At 39.3% G+C, this 19726-nt stretch overlaps 1 protein-coding gene across 1 annotated transcript in view; it reads right to left on the minus strand.

Moving 5' to 3' along the window:
• Positions 1-15177, minus strand: part of LOC132495801 (testis-specific Y-encoded protein 1-like) — a 62741-nt gene extending 47564 nt beyond the window's left edge. Inside the window, 1 exon segment of the mRNA XM_060107732.1 lies at positions 15030-15177. Within this exon segment, the coding sequence (XP_059963715.1) occupies positions 15030-15177 (148 nt within the window).
• Positions 15178-19726: the final 4549 nt, after the last annotated feature.

Genomic DNA, 19726 nt, shown 5'->3' on the forward strand with positions numbered 1-19726 from the left:
AGCCATATCCATTTATTAGCTCACTGTTCTATAGGTCAGAAGTCTGAGTGCAGCATGGCTGGATTCTCTGCTCAGGGTCTCAGAGACAGAAATCTAGGTGTTGACCAGGCTGGGCTCTCATCTGGAGGTTCTGGGGAAGAATCTGCTTCCAGCCTCATTAGAGTTGCTGGCAGAATTCAGTGCCTTGCAGCTGTAGGATTGAGTTCATGTTTCTTTGCTAACTATTGACCAGGGGGCCTCTTTCAATTCCTTAATTCACCCTTTTTCTCATGTGGCCCCCCTCTATCTTCATACCAGTAATGGCATGTCAAGTCTTTCTCATGCTTCCCATCTCTTTGCCTTCCTCTTCTGCTTTTAAAGGGCTGATGTAATTACATTATTAGGCCCAGCTGGATAATCCAGAACACTCTATCTTAAGGTCAATTAACTAATTAGCAACCTAAGGTCAACTAATTAGTAACCTTAATTACATTGGCAAAGTCTTTTTGCCATGCAGCATGATGTATTCATGGGCCTGATTTTATCATACAGTCCCTGGTATTAGGGCAAGAAATCTCAGGGGGACATTTTTATAATTCTTTCTACTACAGCCCCTTTGGAATAAGAAAGCCTCTTGGATTCTTGGATAATTCAGGAAATGCAGGCCCAAAGAGAGACACAAGGGACTTGTCCCTCTGGGCATGTGGGTGCTCGACTGATTGTTTTCAGTATTAAAAAGAGATACCTAACTCAATTCATTAATTAAAAAGTATTTATTGATTACCTATTTGGGGTCAGTCCTCTTCTAGGTACTGGAGACTGAGTAAGGAGGAAAATATTAGGCAAACAGGTAGCTAATTTGTATAGGACCTAGTTGGCCATTATCAGGACTTTGGGTTTTACTCTAGATATTAAGGGAGGTTATTGGAGAGTTTAATGCATTGAGTGTTACGATCAGACCTAAAATTTAAAAGACACAAACGGCACTTCCTCTTCCAGGAAGATGGAGCAGGTGTGCTTTTTTCCTATTCCTCCTGCTAATAACTAAAAATTCCTGCCCTTTATATGTAAAATAAACATAGGAAGACTCTGCAAGGTGGAGAGAAGGCCAACTGTCCAGGGACCTTGGTACTCAAGAGTAACATGGGGTGAATTCTCTGGTTTTTATATTTGCCCCAGGTTTCCCAAACTTAAAGAATCCACAACCTGGAAATGCCAACAGTCACAGACAATAATAGCTCCAACAAAAGCCTATTCCATCTAGTTAAAGGACCAGGAAAGGGGTATGCTAGCAAGACAGAAAAGTTTTAGACAATAACTGTTCTACTCTGACTAAACACCACAGAAAAAAAACACTATGGTTTCATCCCTCCCACTCTCACAACAGCAAAGGCCTAGATTTCTACCATTGCCAGGCTGTAAGGAGGCATCCCAATGCCCTTGCTGGGATAGTGTTAGAGAAGGCCAAGCAGGGAGCCAGGACCTTTATTCCCACTGGGAGTAATGAGACCTCCCACCCCAAGGTGTCAGTGAAGACCTCATGGGGAAAATAGATTCCATACCACCCAGCAGTAAAGAGGCATCTCTTCCTGGGATAGTGTTAGAGGAGGCCTAGTGGACAGTAATGACTTTCACCACTGCTCGTTGCTACTGAGTTTTCCCCTCCTGTGGTGTCAGTGGAGGCCACGTGAGAGACTCCAACGCCTCCCAGGCAGAAATGTGGACCAGCCGGACATCCTATAAAATAGCACATTGATCTGTTACATTGATGACATCATGCTGGTTGGACAGGATGAGCAAGAAGGAGCTAGCTTGCCAGAAGCATTAATAAGACACATACCCTCCAGAGTGTAGGAGATAAGTCTGATGAAGATTAAGGAACTTGACACACTGTAAAGTTTTGGGGGGTCCAGTTGTCTCCTGTTGGCATAGGAGTTGAATAATATGGACACAGAGGTCTAGAAACCAAGAGATAGAGGCAGGATTGGCTGCACTAACTAACACAGTGACCTGCTGGGAGACTTTCTGCCTCCCATCCCAACTCTGGGCTCTACGAGGTCAGAAGTCCTGGTCCCCAAAGGATGCTCACTGTTGCTATGAGGCAAAACAAAGGTCTCATTGAGCTATAACTGTGGCTACCACTTGATCACTTTGGATTCCTTGTGTGTATGGACAAGTAGCGAAGAGCTGCTAACATCTTAGCACAGATAATTGACCCTGATCAGGAGGAGGAAGGAGAACTGCAGTTACACAGTGGGGGCAGGTAGGAATAATTATATAATTTAGGTGTTCCACTTGGATGTCTCCTGCCACTTGGATTACAAATGGGCAAATGAAGCAATCTATGCCTGAAAAGCATATGCGAACAGGGGCCCAGAAGTCTTAGGAAGGAGGTACAGGTCATATTACCAGGTAAATAAGAGAACTGTCCAGGTGATGGCTAAGAGTGAAAAGAATTTAGAATACACAGTGGGGGCAGAAGATATTGAGTACCAGCTGCAGACCCAAGGCCAACTTCACTGATGGGGGCTACAGTTCATCCCTCTAATAAATTTCCTCTCAAGGGGAGAGGCTCACCAGAACCACAGAAGATCTCCTCTTGAATGTGTATGAAGAAATGAGTGTGCACAGTGTACTGGGTGGACTGTTTCAGTCATAGGGGTGCACCACTCTGATCTCCTTCAAGAGACAGCCTGCCAAAAGGAGTGCGGCGAGCTGACAGTGGTAGCCCCTTCAGGGTCTGCTACGGCTTTCAGACTGAGGTCATGCGCTTTCAGGGAACTCCCAGCCAATAACTGAGCATCCTGGGGGTACTAGGGCCTGACTCTTCGGCCTAATAAGGGACTTCTCTGTGGGAAACCTTTGGCTCAAAATCCTTATGGGACTAACCAGGACTTTTTCAAGCTCTCTCACAGTCAGAGGCTTGATTTACCAGTCTCTACTCACAGATATCAGATCTGAATTATGGTCTGAAGGCTTTCCTTGCCTATTCCTGCTTCCTTTCTCCTTAAGTTTTCTCAAGGAATACCCTCTTTAATTCTTCTGCATTTCTAACTGTATTAGTATACGCTTTCCGAATGATTGAAACTGACCCATACCCTAAAGATCTCCTGCATCCTTACCTGTTGCATTGTATAAAAAACAAGCAAACAAACAAAAAAACTCCCAAATTGTCCTCGACAGGTAGGAGTAATAACTCCAGATGGAGCTGTAACCTTTGTTTCCTGTTGGTTCAGCTGTATAAGTAGTCAAACACGGTCAGATGGCACCCTTAACTTCCAATTTTGTGGAACAATTGTTGTGTCCCCTTGTGGGAGCACTCATACTTTGTGAACTAAGACCACTAAACTATCAGACTACAAAGTTGTGGGGATGAAAAGCAAAACGTTTTCTGAGGATCATTTAGGGTAATAGTGAGAGGAACCACTCTCATTTCCACATAGTGATTCCTGGACCCAGGAATCCTTGCTGTAAGAAAATCACCACATATTGATTGCCGTTTAGAGCATTACCTCATGCTCGTGGATATTAGCCATGCGCACAGTGTTTTGTCACCTAGGTGGCACTGTAACTAACTGAGTCTTCAAAAGGCCATGGCATTGTAGTATGAGGCCAACTCAGTGGATTCCATTAGCGTAAGCCATCGATGAAATTGTTTGCTTTACAATGAGTTCCTTGGTCAGGAGCAGTGCTGTGCGGAATACCACAGTGATGAATAAGTTTTCCGTAAATCTCTGTTATTTTATTTGTTTCTTTTCTTTTTTTTTTTTTTTTTTTTTTTTGGCTGCATCAGATCTTAGTTGTGGCCCGGGGGATCTTCATTGAGGCACGCAGGGTCTTTTTGGTGCAGTACCTGGGCTCTTCGTGGTGGCACCCAGGCTTCTCTCTAGTTGTGCGCGTGGGCTCTGTAGTTTGTGACACGAGGGCTCTGTAGTTGAGGCTCACGAGCTCAGTAGTTGTGATGCTTGGGCTTAGTGGCCCCGCGGCATGTGGAATCTTAGTTCCCAGACCAGGGATTGAACCCGTGTCTCCTGCATTGGAAGGTGGATTCTTTACCATTGGACCACCAGGGAAGTCCCTGTAAATCTTTGGATGGTGTTTTGATCAAAACATTGCATGTAGGGAAGGCAAATGCATATCCAGAATAGGTGTCTATTCCAGTGAGAACAAGATGCTTCCTTTTTCATCAGGGAGTGGTGCCACTTATCTCCCAGGGAATTGTGCTATTTCAGGGAATCAGTCTTGGTTTCTGCTGTTGGCAGGCTGGGAACTCAGAAGTAGTATAGACATATTGGCTTTGGTGATTAGAAGTCCATGATACCGAGTGAAAGCATAACCTCTATTCCTGTTGTCATGACCTCTTTATGCATGAACACATTGTCAAGGATGGAGTGGCTTTCAAATGAGGCTGACTGACTTCTACATAATGAATTTTCTGCTCCATTTGATCATTAAGTTCCTTTTCAGCTGAAGTTACTCATTCACGTGTATTTACATGTGATATAAATATCCTTACACTCTGTGCTCATTCAGAGGGGTCAGTATCTCATCCCCAGACCTTCTTGTCATCTATTTTCTAATTATGTTTCTTCCAAATTTTTGACAGCTAGCCAAACCATTATCATTGCCTATAAATCAGTGTAGATACACACATTAGAACATTCCTTTTTCCAGGCAAAATGAGAAATCAAAAGTACTGTTCTAAATTCTGCCAACAGGGAGAACTTCCTTTCACCATTGTCCTTCAGGGCTACCCATGGAATGGGGCTGCAGTGCTGCAGCTCTTCAGATGGGTGGTGCCAGAATATTGGGAAAAATCGTCTGAATATTTTCTTCATCATTTAACTGGTCATTGTGAATTTCCCTTGAGATATTGGTGCAGGATGAGAGAAAAAAGAAGATGTAGCTCTAGTAGGACTTACGGGAATCTGAGCCATTTGCTATTGTGTCTTGGGACCTACCTAATTCTCATCTCATTTATACTACTTTTCCTGATGAAGGTTTTTGCTGTGAACATTCAACTTTCTAGCTTGGGGTCAGACAACTCCCCCTTCATCATGAGCAGCTTAGAAAATATGGCAACTTGAGGGCCAATGATCAAGCATTGAGTCTCCATTTACCCTCACTGGTAGGTAATAAGATGTTTTTCAAAAGGAAAATAGTTATCAGCAGATGATAACTTAGCTTTGCCCTAAAATCTGAAAGGTCTGTGATGTATTTTACCTATAGGGTCTGGCTGAAGACTCCATACAGCACTCCTATCTGCTACAGACATTTCAGACATATCTGGATCTGGTGGGTTGTGTGACCCAAGTGGCACAACAACTTGCACAGCAGCCTATTGGTGAGCTATCTTTTGCTTTGGGCCCACTTAAAACTTGCAGCCTTTCTGGTTTCTCAGTAGATGATTTGGAGCAGTACACTCTATTAAAGTATATGATACCTCCAAATTATGGAGAAGCCAATAAGCCCCTTTCTTAGTAGCTGAAGAGGACTTTTAACCATGGAGGGCTATTTCAACATGCCCCAGACCATTGGACTCCTATAAATTTCACTGAGGTGTCAGACCCCTGAATTTTCCTGGGGGATATTTCCTACCCTCTGATCCTCATGTGACATACACAGGTTTCTACTTCCTGTTTACCAGAAAGGTCTAATCAATGTGATAATATTGCATTATATCAGCATTATATGCTATAGGATAGATAGGGTATCAGAGTCCCTGCAAACTAAATATAACAGTGATGGAGGGCTGAAAACAAGCTATTCTTGATGGAGCAGGTCAGAGGCTGGGACAGGGGGTAGAGTAGACAAGAATATAAGAAGACCAGGAACCTGAAAGATTAGCAGAAGAGACCAGCAAGAAGAGGAAATTGCAGAACGGCTAGGCTGGAAGTGAAGACAGAGGCTCTGCTTGCTCTGCAATTATGTTTAGAGCTATACCTAATACCAGTTAAACTATTATTTTTTAAAAATTTTATTGGAGTATAGTTGACTTACAATGTTGTGTTAGTTACAGGTGTACCTCAAAGTGATTCATTTATACATATACATAAATTCATTCTTTTTCAGATTCTTTTGCAATATAGGTTATTACAGAATATTGAGTAGAGTTCCCTGTGCCATACAGCAGGTCCTTATTGGTTGTCTATTTTATATATAGTAGGGTGTGTATGTTAGTCCCAAGCTCCTAATTTATCCCTCCCCACCATGTTTCCCCTTTGGTAACCTGAAGTTTGTTTTTGGAATCTGTGAGTCTGTTTCTGTTTTGTGAATAAGTTCATTTGTATCATATTTTAGATTCCACATATAAGTGATAGCATATGGTATTTGTCTTTCTCTGACTTACTTCACTTAGTATGATAATCTCTAGGTCCATCTATGTTGCTGCAAATGGCATTATTTTGCTCTTTTTTATGACTGAGTAATATTCCATTGTGTATATGTACCACATCTTCTTTTCAGCATTACTTTTAAGTATGGATAGACACAATCTGTTACATTGAAAGATAAATGGTGTTAAGTCACATACATTTGAATGAGAACATGATATATAAGTGAATTCTTCTTTTCCCCAGTTTTACTGAGAAATAATTGATATATATCACAGTATAAGTTTAAGTTCTACAACATGATGGTTTGATTTACATATATTGTGAAATGATTACCACATAGGTTCAGCTAACCTCCATCTTCTCATATAGATATAATGAAAGGGAAGGAAAGAAAACAAGAAAAGGAAAAAGGAATTCTCCTTGTGATGAGATCTCTTAGAATTTACTCTCTTAGCAGCTTTCCTATATATCAGACAGCAATGTTAGCTATAGTCATCAAGTTGTACATTACACCCCTAGTACTTAGTTATCTTTTTTTTAAGTATAGTTGACTTACAATATTCTTTTAGTTGCAGGTGTACAACATAGTGGTTTGAAATTTTTATACATTACAAAATGATTACCACAATAAGCCTGGTTACTGTCTGTCATCACACAAAGTTATTACAATATTATTGACTATATTCCCTGTGTTGTACATTACATGCCTGTGACTTATTTATTTTGTAACTTGAAGTCTGTACTTCTTTTTTTTTTTTTTTTTTTTTTTTTTTTTTTGCGTTACGTGGGCCTCTCACTGTTGTGGCCTCTCCCGTTGTGGAGCACAGGCTCCGGACGCGCAGATTCAGCGGCCATGGCTCACGGGCCCAGCCGCTCCACGGCATGTGGGATCTTCCCGGACCGGGGCACGAACCCGTGTCCCCTGCATTGGCAGGCAGACTCTCAACCACTGCGCCACCAGGGAAGCCCGAAGTCTGTACTTCTTAATCTCCTTCACCTATTTTACTCATCTCTCCATCCCTCTTCCCTATAGCAACCAACAGTTTGTTCTCTGTATCTATGAGTCTATTTCTGTTTTATGTTTGCTCATTTGTTTTGTTTTTTAGATTCTACACATAAGTGAAATCTTATTTGTCTTTCTCTATTTGACTTATTTCATTTAGCATAATACCCTCTAGATCCATCCATGTTGTTACAAATGGCAAGATATTACTCCTTTTTTCTGGCTGAGTAATATTCCATTGAAATATATGCACTACATCTTCTTTATCTGTTGGTTTATTGATGGGAACTTGGGTTGCCTCCATATCTTGGCTATTGTAATTAATGCTCAATGAACACAGGGGTGCATATATCTTTTTGAATTAGTGTTCTTGTTTTGTTTTTTTTTTTGGAAAAATACCCAGAAATGAAATTGCTGGGTCATATTGTAGTTCTATTTTTAATTTTTTGAGGCACCTCCTTACTGTTTTCCATAGTGACTATACCAATTTTAAGTGCATTCTTATATTCAGATACCATTTGAGCAATGAGAAATAATGTAACTATTTTATTAAACATTGTTTCCATGCTATGTTCATTTTTATATTGGAATGAAAGCTATGCTACTCTTTGGAGAATTTGGCTAACCTTTCTACTTATCACACGTCACAATTATTTCCAGAATATTGAGAGTTTGGAAGTTATTTTCCCAATGGTGTTATCATGATAATGAATATTATTTAATTCTTAACTCTAGGACAGATTCTAGAGATTTCCCATAAATTAAGTTATATGACTTTGGAGCCTCATACAAAATTCCCCAGTGTTGGCAAATGCTAACCAAGCCTCCTGCTGCTCCCCAAACCTTGAGCAATTGCTATGAGGTCTCAGAATCAAGCTTTTTAGAGTCTCGTGTAGACTTAAATTGGATGAGCTGGGTAACAGAAGCATCTGGCTTTAACTTCTGTTTTTCTGAAGTTTTACCAGAGGGATTTTTATAAAGATTCTGTTTAACCTCATTTTCATTTGTCAGTGTCAGCCTCTTCTGTGGGAGTCTTAAGTTTACCTTCTGTGACCTGCTGGTCTTTAGCAGTGCTAAAAATATAAAAATACCTTTCCAGGCTTCAGTGTCAGTTGCTATCTTTAAGAAATAAATCCTATATACATGCTCTTAAATGCTCAAATTCCCGTCTTGCTTAACTATCAGATTCACCCAGATAAAGTCAGTCACATTGTATAGTTTTTTAAAAGAAGCAGCTCTAACTTATTGCCATTTCAAACAGTTCTTGCAGCTTAATGCCATATTTTTATATTGTAGACAACTGGGAAGCATCTTGAACTTTATAAGGCCAAGGAGTTTCTGTGTAATTTAGTATGAAATGGAACAGTAAAATACTATGAAATGCTGCATTGATAAAATAGTACTAAATGTAATTTCATTTTTTCTGTCCTGAGAAATCCCTTGGATCTTTAAACGGATTGCTATTTGTCCATCAACATCTTCTTCCTCTATCTGAATGGTATTTCAGTGAACCATATGGCCAACCAACTAGCTTCCTTTATATTTAAATGTGGCCCTTATGAGTTAGTCTCTACAACGATATAGAACTTAAAGAAAAGGAGCTTTCCCTCTTTTGGTCTCTTCCTTCATCCTGCTACATGGGATGTAGACAGGGTGGTGAGGCATCTTTGCACCTGTAGCTGCTCCAGGGATGCAAGAGGAATAAAAAGAAACATGGGAACCTCCTGGACTACTTGCAATATGACTGTTAGAGGAGAAAGAAAGAAACTCTACCCTATCTAAGCCACTTTTAATATGGTGATCAGTAATAGCAGCTGAACTTACATCATAGGTAATTCAATCTGGTTTTACATGTGTAAATAACTATTCCTTAGCATGGAATGTCCCCTGTGAAGAACAATACAAAGTATAAATATAATAGATTTAGTACAAAAAAAGTGATCTCTGATGATATTGCCTCTTTTTGCGTGTTATTTATGGCAATGACAGCCATAGATATGGTTGAATGTATGTTGCATAATTTCCCCATACACTGTTTCCCAAAGTTCATTCATTATTGTACCACCTTCATAATACTTGCCATATTCATGTCCACTTTTAATATTAATTATTTAACATTTTGTTTAAATTCACTTTTTATAACTGATGTAAATGGAAATTGATGTGACTTAGTGTAAGTAGAGGGTAATTTAAAAAATAACTGCATTAAAAAAATTATAGCAAAATATTATTACCTACCAAAGGCCCTGGACCCGAGACCTGATCCTTATTTGTTAAAAGAGATCAGTTAGATTTAGAGGTATGTTTAAGACACACTAGCAAGGACTTGAAACTTTCTGTTTCATATAATTAAGTGTAAGAGAATTGAAAAGGGAAAATCTTTATCTCTATGTGACTAAATTTTATATAATGCTGCATGAAACAAAATCATTCAAGAGTACAATCAAGTGCAGTCATTCTTGCACTAAAGAAAATTCTGCTCTCTGATTCTGTTTCTTATCAATAAATAAAATATAGCAACGATCAGACAAAATGTTGGGTGGTGGGGTATCAGGTATATTCCAGTATGTAGTATAGTTTCTTTCTGTTTCTATGTCAATCTCTTGCTCTGAAAGTAAATAAGGAGACAGCCAACTACTTAAAGACTCAAAGTCCTTGCTTCTTGTTATATCATCTCATATTTTTGCTTTTGAGCTAGGCATTAGATACTTTTTTAAAATTATTATATTATTATTTATTTTTGGCTGCATTGGGTCTTCATTGCTGTGCGCGGGCTTTTCTCTAGTTGCGGTGAGCGGGGGCTACTCTTCATTGAGGTGCACAGGCTTCTCATTGCAGTGGCTTCTCTTGTTGAGGGGCACGGGCTCTAGGCACGCAGGCCTCAGTAGTAGTTGTGGCTCACAGGCTCTAGAGCACAGGCTCAGTAGTTGTGGTGCACGGGCTTTGTTGCTCCACAGCATGTGAGATCTTCCCATACCAGGGCTCGAACCTGTGTTCCCTGCATTGGCAGGTGGATTCTTAACTACTGTGCCACCAGGGAAGCCCCAGCATTAAATACTTTTAAAAAGTAATTGCAGTTTACCAATATGTGATCCCAAGAGTGAAATCATGACCTCACTGAGGTCCAGATCTGAAATGAACATCAGGAGCAAACTGTTTAGGCCTGAATGGACATTTAACCTTGGACATGAAAATAATAAGCTTCACTAAAGAACAGGATGAAAAGAGAGTGGGTCATTTTATAAGCAAATATAGATTTGTTTAATTTGAATGGCTTCTGATTACAGAGCAGTCTTTGAGTTTCTTGTTTGAAAACTGTGAGCACCCAGTGATGCATTTCTAATGAAACAGTGTGTAAATGTGCTGCCTACAGAAGTGGCAGCTTAAGGGTGCTGCCTATGAAAGCAAAGTGCAGTGTGGGCAGACGTTATAGGAGCTTCCCAACAGGAATTCTCTTATGCGCTGGGTCATGGAGAAAGGGGTTGATAATTTTACTGGCATAAACTTGCCATTAACAGGAACTGTAGCATGTTCTGAAGCATTTTCATCATCCATAGTACATCTTATGAACGTTTCTAGTTGTAATTCAAACCTCTGCATTCACACAAAAAAGTCTTTTTTTCATAGTGCTTATCAAACAAGTAGAGTTTCATTTGTTCAGGTTGTCATTTAGCACTTGATATTAGGTATCCCTTAGGCAGGAAACTTGAAAAAAATTATTCTCTTTCATACTAAAATACAACTGGATGAATTCATCTGGATTTGCACAACACCATGGTGCATCCCTGCTTCAAAGATTAGACAGCTGTGTCAGACAGCTGTGTATTCACCATAATCGATTTCCTTTTTCTTCTGGCCTCACAGATCTTATTTCCGGTTCTTAAGTGTAGTGGATACAATGGAGTTCTAGCCAATGGAATGCAGAAGGGTTATACGCCATTTTCAGGCTAGTGCAGAAGGGGCTATTGTGTGATTTTCCCTGTTTTCTCTCTTTCCTTCTGTCAGCCAAATGGCTTTGGAGAACTCAGTGGAGGTCTGTGAGTTCCTAACAGATGGTGGGAGTATAGTATGTAAAGAGCCTATGTTCCTGAATGACTTCATGGAGCAAATTAGTCCCTGCTCCCAGGCCCTGCTGATTGGACTTCCTGCGAGTAAGAAATATACTTTTATTGTGTTAATCCACTGATTTTTTGAAGTAATTCCTAAATGAATGCAGCTTGATATGATCAAAAGTACCAGGTGACAGATGATAATTTTAAAGCTGAAACAGACCTAGCGACCATTTAAACCCAGGCACCTACTTGACAGATGCTCTCGTGGCCCAGGCAACACACAGTCCCCTTGCTGTTCCAGATGGGCAGGAAGGAGAGCAGTGCCCACTCCACACACTGCTCCAGGACTTCAGCAACAGCATCCCTCCAGGCAACAATCTCAAGATTTCCAGAGAAAAGACTCAATGAAAATAGCCCAACATTCTTCTTTTATAGGTGAAAAAAATTGAGACTTGGAGTGTTTAAGTGATTTGCTCAAAATTACTTAATTATTAAATGAGGACTATAAACTAGGTCCACTAACTCATCGTTGAGGTAGTTCATATTTATAGGTCATTAAAAGCAGTTTTATTCTGAAATGCATGAAGATAATTACGAGCTATAAAGTTCAAGGAACTAGTTCTTGACTTTAGGCAATCGGTGTCTGTAGATTAAAATAAAAGTAGATGAAGAATGGTCTCAAATTCTTAGCTACTCCTCCATTGAGAAGTAGAGTCTAAATCTCCTCTTGAATTGGGCTGGCCTTTTCAAGTTGTTTGACCAAGAGAATATAGCAGAGGGGATTTCTAAGATTAGGTTATAAAAGTCCTTGAAGCTTCCACTAGGTTCTTTTGGAACACTACCCTCAGCCTGCCAGCTCTCATGGTCACGTGGAGGGCCTCCAAGCCAACTGCTCCAGCGGAGCTCAGCTTTCCCACCACCCCTCTGAGTGCCAGACCTATGAGGAAAGCCACCTTGGACTCCTCAGATCAGCTCATTTGTCAGCTGAAAACCACAAATTGAGAGAATTCCCCAGCTGAGCCCCACTTGGATTTCTGACCCATGAAATCATGAGATATGACAGAAAATGATGGTCGTTTTAAGCAGCTAAATTTTGCCGTAATTTGTTTCACGGCAATAGATAAATAGGATGCCCAATGAATGAAGTATTCTCTTTAGTATGTAGTGTAAATGTTAAAAATGTGGAATGAGGCCGGTCTTCCTGTGTTCAAATCCTGGCTCCACCATTAACTAATTGTATGATCTTTTGTGTGTCTCAGTTGCCCAATCTGTAAAATTTGGATAAAAATAATGCTTACCTTATAGTGGAAATTAAGTGAATTAATATTAATATTCTTAGAATGTTACCTGGCACATCATAAATAAAACATAAAAATTGACCCTATTCCTTGCTTATTAGTTTCTCACTATAATCCTCATAACACATTCTCCCTCCGGTTGGCTCAGTAGGCTGCGAATGTGTTGGTTTGCCAACCACATCAGCCTGGTAAAGTTGGAACTGTTTTTCCCAGAATCCCCTTTCCTCTCGTTTTGGGTTAGAGCCAGACAAAAGAGGAACTTCTGCAGGGTTCGGAAGGCAAAAATGAAGCAGCAGTCATTTCTCTCTGTATTATTTGCTTGGGGCTGCTTAATGAATGACCATAAATTTGGTGGCTTAAAAGACCAAAGATGTATTTTCTCAGAGTTCTGGAAGCCAGAGGTCTGAAATGAGTTTCACTGAACTGAACTCAGGGTGTCAGCAGGGCTGTCCTCCTCCTGGAGGCTCCTGGGAGAATCTTTCCCTTTGCCTCTTCTAGCGGCCGCAAGCACTCCCTCACCCCTGGCAGGGTCACTCCAGCCTCTGCCTCCTTCCTCCTTTTCCCTCCACCTCTACTGTGCGTGTCAGATCTCCCTCTCCCTTTCTCTTATATGGACATTTATGAGTAGATTTAGGGCCCAGTGGACAAACCGGGATAATCTCCCCACATCAAGATCCTTCATCACAATGGCAAAGACCCTTTTTCCCTCTCAGGTAATATTTGCAGGTTCCAAGGATTTAGACCTGATATCCTTGGGTGGCCATTATTCGGCCTTCTGTACTCTCTCACCGTAGTGTTCATTATTTCCTCTGATTGACTCAGTAGGCTACTCACGAGGTGGTTTACAAACCATATCGACTTGGTTAAGTGGGAACTACTTTTCCCAGAATCTCCATTCACTGTACGGTTCAGTGGTTAGAGTTGAGCAAGGGATGAATCTGTACAAGGTTTGAAAGGCAAAAGTGAAGCAGTGGTCATTTCTCTCTGAAGATCACGGTGGTTATGCAAGATGCTGATGGATTCTAGGCTGTCCCCTCTTTCCAGCATTAGCTGAAAATGAAGGAACAGTGTGATTCGACAACCTCAAAATGGTAGGTCATTTTAGGCCACATTATTAGAAGTATAGGGCCTGGGGTGATGTAGATAATAATTACATATCATTGATCAGATCTCAGGTGGGATCTTTTTTTGAAGATACATGCTGATTTAAAACTATTCAAGGAATACACAGAAGTACAAAGAAAAAAGCAAAAAATTATCTTTACTCACAGCTCAGAAATCACCATTTTAACTTTAGGTGAATAGCACTCCAAACAGTACACAGGTTACTAGGAAAAAAAGGTGACTTCAAGGATTAAGGGATTTATGAAAGGATAGATTCATAGAAAATTATGTGGAAAAACTTTCATATACCTGAAGGCAGGCAATTAAGCTGAGCATAAAATTTGTGATTATATATATCTTACTTCAGAACTTTGTAGAACTTCACTGGCTTGTTACTGAATAATTTTTTTCCCTTTATGTTGACTTTGAGTGTGTGTGTGTGTGTGTGTGTGTGTGTGTGTGTGTGTGTGTATAGTAACTGAAGAACTTGTTTTTTAAGACTATATTTTTTTTAGAACAGTTTTAGATTTGTAGCTAAATTAAAAAGAAGGTAAAGAGATCTCCCATATACTTCCTGCCACCATGCATACATAAAGAAATCTCTATTTTTGAAGTACAGCAATTTAAGTAGGACTTTTTTTTCTTTTTTTTTTGCGTTACGCGGGCCTCTCACTGCTGTGGTCTTTCCCGTTGCGGAGCACAGGCTCCGGACGCACAGGCTCAGCGGCCATGGCTCACGGGCCCAGCCGCTCCGCGGCATGTGGGATCCTCCCGGACCGGGGCACGAACGCGTGTTCCCTACATGGGCAGGCAGACTCTCAGCCACTGCGCCACCCGGGAAGCCCAGTAGGACATATTTATATAGATAATCCTACATTCATTTTTCTTAGATTACAACATACCCATTTGATCTATGTATTTGCATTTTCATTTCAGGGAAATTATTCTTCAGGTCTTTATTTTTACTAATGTAATATATGTATTATATTTTAGCTAATTATTTTAATCTCTTTTGTATCTTCTGTATTTATTAGGATTACCTCAAGCCTTTCCTCTGCATAATTAATAGATTTTCAGCCATGTCAATTTTGTTCCTTGCTGATAGCAAGTTAGTGATTAGTTCTAAAATAATGTTGTTTCTCAAGCTGTTTATATAGTTGCTTTATCATCTTCTTTTTTTTGAGTTTATGTTTTATTGAATTACTGTTCAGATTTTATTTTTCTATGGTTCAAAACACTTTTGGGGACTTTTCTGTACCTTGGATAATGTTTTCTTCCATATAGGGTTCTTCATCTGTCTTTACATGCTTTGTTCTCATCCTCTCTTCCTCCTCGTTCTCTCCGTAATATCTTTGCTTGCTTTTTCTTTGTGGTTGTTTTTTGCCTTTTTTCCTCAGTTTACTCATATTTAATGTGGGCAGTTTTATCCAGATTCTCAATGTTTTTATGTAAAGTGGTTGGATTCTTTTTGGCAGCCTTAACACTTTACCTAAGAATGATTTATCTTCTGCTTGAATACTGGGGACTGTATTTTATCTCCTTTCTGAAACTTGAAATATATCTGAGAGCTGGAGCCTTCTTCACAGGACTTGAGAGATGAGTTCTTATTTAATATTTTGTTCATCACCCACTCTTGTGTTTGTAGAGTGAGCATTATCTAGTCCAAGGTATGTTATATTTTCAAGAGACAATAGTTTCAGGCTTTAGATTGTTCCCTTGTTTTGGAATTAACCCCTAGACAGTATGATCCTTAACAATATTTTCTGCCTCTCCTGAGCTTCTGAGAGCCTGATGTCAATTATAGTGGCTTCTACTTTCAAAGCTTTCTTCTGCTGCCACTCACTTTATAGTACATCTCTCTCCACATTAACCGTATTAGTGAGAATTCTTAGGATTTCATCAATTTACTTTTTCTGGAACAAACTCAGTAATGCTTCTTGGGAGTTTGGAGATACATACAAAAACCCCAGAATTTTGTATTTTTTCTTTAATTTAATATATTTGTCATTTTTGATTATTGGTTAACTTGCATTTGGGAGGAGGAGATCTTGCAATCCAGTTTTTCTTTGTCACCATTAAAAAGACTTTTGACAACACTTTTGAAATAGTATTATCAATCTAGAACTTATGTAGAAGAAAACAAGGGAGATAATAAAGTGATTCAAAACTTTGACAGTTAAGAAACACTTTAAAAATGTCCTTTAAAAAGGAACAGAAGGTCTTTACTTACAGAAGACTCAGACACAATCAGTAATTATTAAAAGCTTTCTGTTAGCACCATGAATAGTTTTAATGTGTGTGACCCCAGAGACAGGAGAAATACCAGTGGGTTGAAATCACAGGGAGACTGATTTCAAATTGATACAGTGAAGAAGCTTCAAAAGTAAAAGCATGCCTACCTCTGGGTCTTAGCTCTTGTTTTTCACCTTCTTGAAACTTCCTAATCCTGTGATATCTGCTGGAGGTGCTGCATTATTCTCATCAATCCATAGGATTTTCCAGATCCTCCTATTATTAATCTCATCTCTCCCACATCTTTTCTCCCACTGTACTGTTGGACTACATAAAAGCAAATGTGGTTTTATAATTATTGGTGTTTTTGTTTCTCACCTAAAATATTTGGCCCACTTTAGTGCCTAATACAGGGTCTTGAACAAACAGTAGGTGATCAGCAATTTTGACTGAATTAAATTAGATAATATATATTTAAAACACATTTACTCTTTGCAGATTATTGAATTAGTTCACACTAACATAGTTGTCCTATTAATAAAAATTAAATTTACTGCTAACCTCTCTATGTATCCTAAAGTATGTTTTATTTAATGAAAAAACTTTACCTGGTTATATTACCACTTATCTGAAAATTTATTCTTTAAAAATTTCACAAGATAATTGGACATATAACAATCACACAATCTGTTGGGTATAATCATCAACTTTAAAAAAAGGTAAAGTCTTATAGTATGGTATTATATTGAGTACAAATAAATATTTAGCAGTATTACAGCCCTTAGTTTTTGGTGTTCTAACAGGCTGCAAATCTCAGTTTTGCTTAAACTTAGAGGATTTTAACATTCCCTATAAGAAGATATGATAGAAAGAAACCAATTTGAATGCCTTTCTGTCCCACCACTAACCTTCATAATTAATGAGGTCTTTCATTATTTAAATAAGTATGCTGAAACCATTTGTCTGAACTAGCAGCTACATATTAAACTGAGTTATTCATAGTTTTGAGTGGGCAGTATTAAGAATTTATATATGCTGTACATTTAAGTGTTACTAATATATTTTAAAGCAATGTACTTAGCCACAGTTTCACTTCATAATTGGTAATGCCATTTGATACTATTAGAACAAAAGCCTTCATAATGGATTATCATATTTGCTTTAACCACTCAAAAGCATTGAATATATATTTTAACAATCCAATTTACACATTTTCCTGTTTGTATTCACCACTAATCCTAATCTCTGCCCTCTTCATTGGCACCCTCTCTTATTTTTCTCTGTTGATCTCCCACGTTTTGTCTTCATCACTTCTTAGTGCTTCAAGCTTGTGTCCAATTGCCCCCAGAGGTCACTGGATATTTTTTGTGGAAGTTCCCTTCTCTTTGTCCTCCTCCTCCCTTTCCCTTCCTATTCTTCCCTCTCCCCTTCTCTTCCTCTTCCTCCTCCTCTTCATCTTCCTTCACCTCCTCCCCCACTTTTTTCTTCTTTGTCCTGCTTTTTCAGAGGAGAGGAGAAGCAGAATTGAACTAACCTCCCAAATGTTCTGTATGTGTCTGTAAATTTTTCCATCATCATTAAAAATGGTCCTTCCATTGTGTTTTGTACATCACATATTTCTGGTGATTAGGGGAAGAAAAATAGGAACTGGAGGAAGAAAGACAAGAGAAGGAAGAAAAGAAGTGAAGAGAATCAAGAAGAGTGGAGGGATAGATATGGAAAGTTGGAGGGAAGGGAAGGAAAATTTGGAATGGGACTACAGGAAAAGATAAAGTTTGTGTTTAAAGTGAGATCCAAAAGTTCTGATAAAATATAGGCAGCAGAGTTGGAATGGAAGCTGGTAAGCAACGCATCCTTCCCATCTCCATTCTTTGTAGATTTTCTTTTAGTATTTTAGTTTCTATCACATTCATTTTTCTATCTCTCTGACTTCTTTTTCTTTATTTTATAAAATTAAAAAACTTCAATATGCCCTAAGAAAACACACGCACACATAAACACACACACACAAACACCCAACAAAAAAACAGATCGTCCTCTTTCAAAAGCTCTCTAAAATCAAGTATGCTGTGACTGGTGCCTATCTACTCCAGTACCCGCTACTACTCCATGCACAGCAGGCTGTGTCCACAGACTCAGGGAGATATAATATAAACTTAGTTTTCTTTTCAGTCTTTTTATTTTCTGTAGTACCTTTAAACAAAGTCTCAATTACAGATTGTTATTGCTCACAGTTCCATAAGACAGAACTTAATATTCTCTTTTTGATGGGACCAGACATCTTATGTTTGCTTTCCCCCACTCTCTTAATAGTAAGCTAAAAATGTTTTTCTTAATCTAAGCTGTGGCTTCGAGTTGGTTAATCCAGTTTAAACAAGTAGGATTCCTTCCTTATTCTATCCTTCCTCCCTCCTTTCCCTCCCTCCCTCCCTCCCTCCCTCCCTTCCTTCCTTCCTTCCCTCCCTCCCTCCCTCCCCTTGGATGATTTCTCCCTGACACAGTAAAGAGCTTCCTAGGCCCTCAGCACAAAGAAAGTAGGTATTATTTCCTGAGGGAGAGGCTGCAGCAACTTCGAGTGTTTATAAACCGAGGCATTACATTGCGTATAAGTACAAGCTGTACTCCATGTAAACACAAGGACCTTTTCGTGCTCTTAGAGTTGTTTATTCAAAATGACTGAAATATATATTTTTAGATGGGTGAATACTTTATTCACGGTCCTGTCTTTAGTTTATAATCATTTTCTCCAGTCCCACCCCTCACCCATGTAGTTGGGGAAAGAGGACTAGGGAGACTTTTTTCCACTAAGAATACAAATATTGAACATAATTTATAAAGCACATATCTGAAGTATTAATAATGACTTCTATGTGTAATCTGAAGCACAATCTAAAGAGGTGAGCCACGAAGTTGAGTGCAACACAGTGACAATGTTAGGAAATGCTGTTGTATTATAATCTTCCTACTATGCTTTGAAAAAACAAATTCTAGCCGGAGAATAAAATCCAAACACCAGAGCAAAAGTTAATCTCAGTTTTCATATATAAAATATTTATGTTTTAGTGAATGGTAAATTCTTATCTGTGCTTTCCTCCTGGCTTCCCCTGTTGCCCCAATGTTTTAGCTGTGAAATTAGCCTTTCCTCTAAGAGTGAAAGAATGAGCAGTCTACAAAAACCCTTCTTATATGGTTTGTCTCCTGAAATGATCAGCTGTGTAGGATCCTTCCATTCATGGAGACTATATGTGTCTCATGCAAATCATCTGGTAACCTGGGCAACAGTGCAGACAGCCTGGGCTGTGCTATTATAAGGTGACCAACAAGACATTCAGTGTCACAGCTCCCCTTGGAAAGAGCTCACAGGGAGTGGAACCAGAGACCATGAAACTTCTGTTACTCCTCTGGCCAATACTGGATCAGATTGTGAGGAGAATAGGCTGGGAAAATGGATTGCAATTCAACACAGATATGTTGAATCAGTGTTTAAACTGCTAATCAAATCATTGATATGAGGATCAGAGTTTGTATCTCCTGATGGGGGAGGGGAGGATAGAATGGGTAGGCAGAACCAGTAGTCTTAGTGGGTAGGATAGGGTAGAGACAAAAAGTTATGGAGAAGAAGACATACAGATGACCAACAGGTACATGAAAAGATGCTTAACATCACTAATTATTAGAGAAATGCAAATCAAAACTACAGTGAGGTATCACTTCTCACAGGTC

Source organism: Mesoplodon densirostris, chromosome 9, assembly GCF_025265405.1.
Source record: "Mesoplodon densirostris isolate mMesDen1 chromosome 9, mMesDen1 primary haplotype, whole genome shotgun sequence".
Classification (NCBI taxonomy): Eukaryota; Metazoa; Chordata; class Mammalia; order Artiodactyla; family Ziphiidae; genus Mesoplodon; species Mesoplodon densirostris.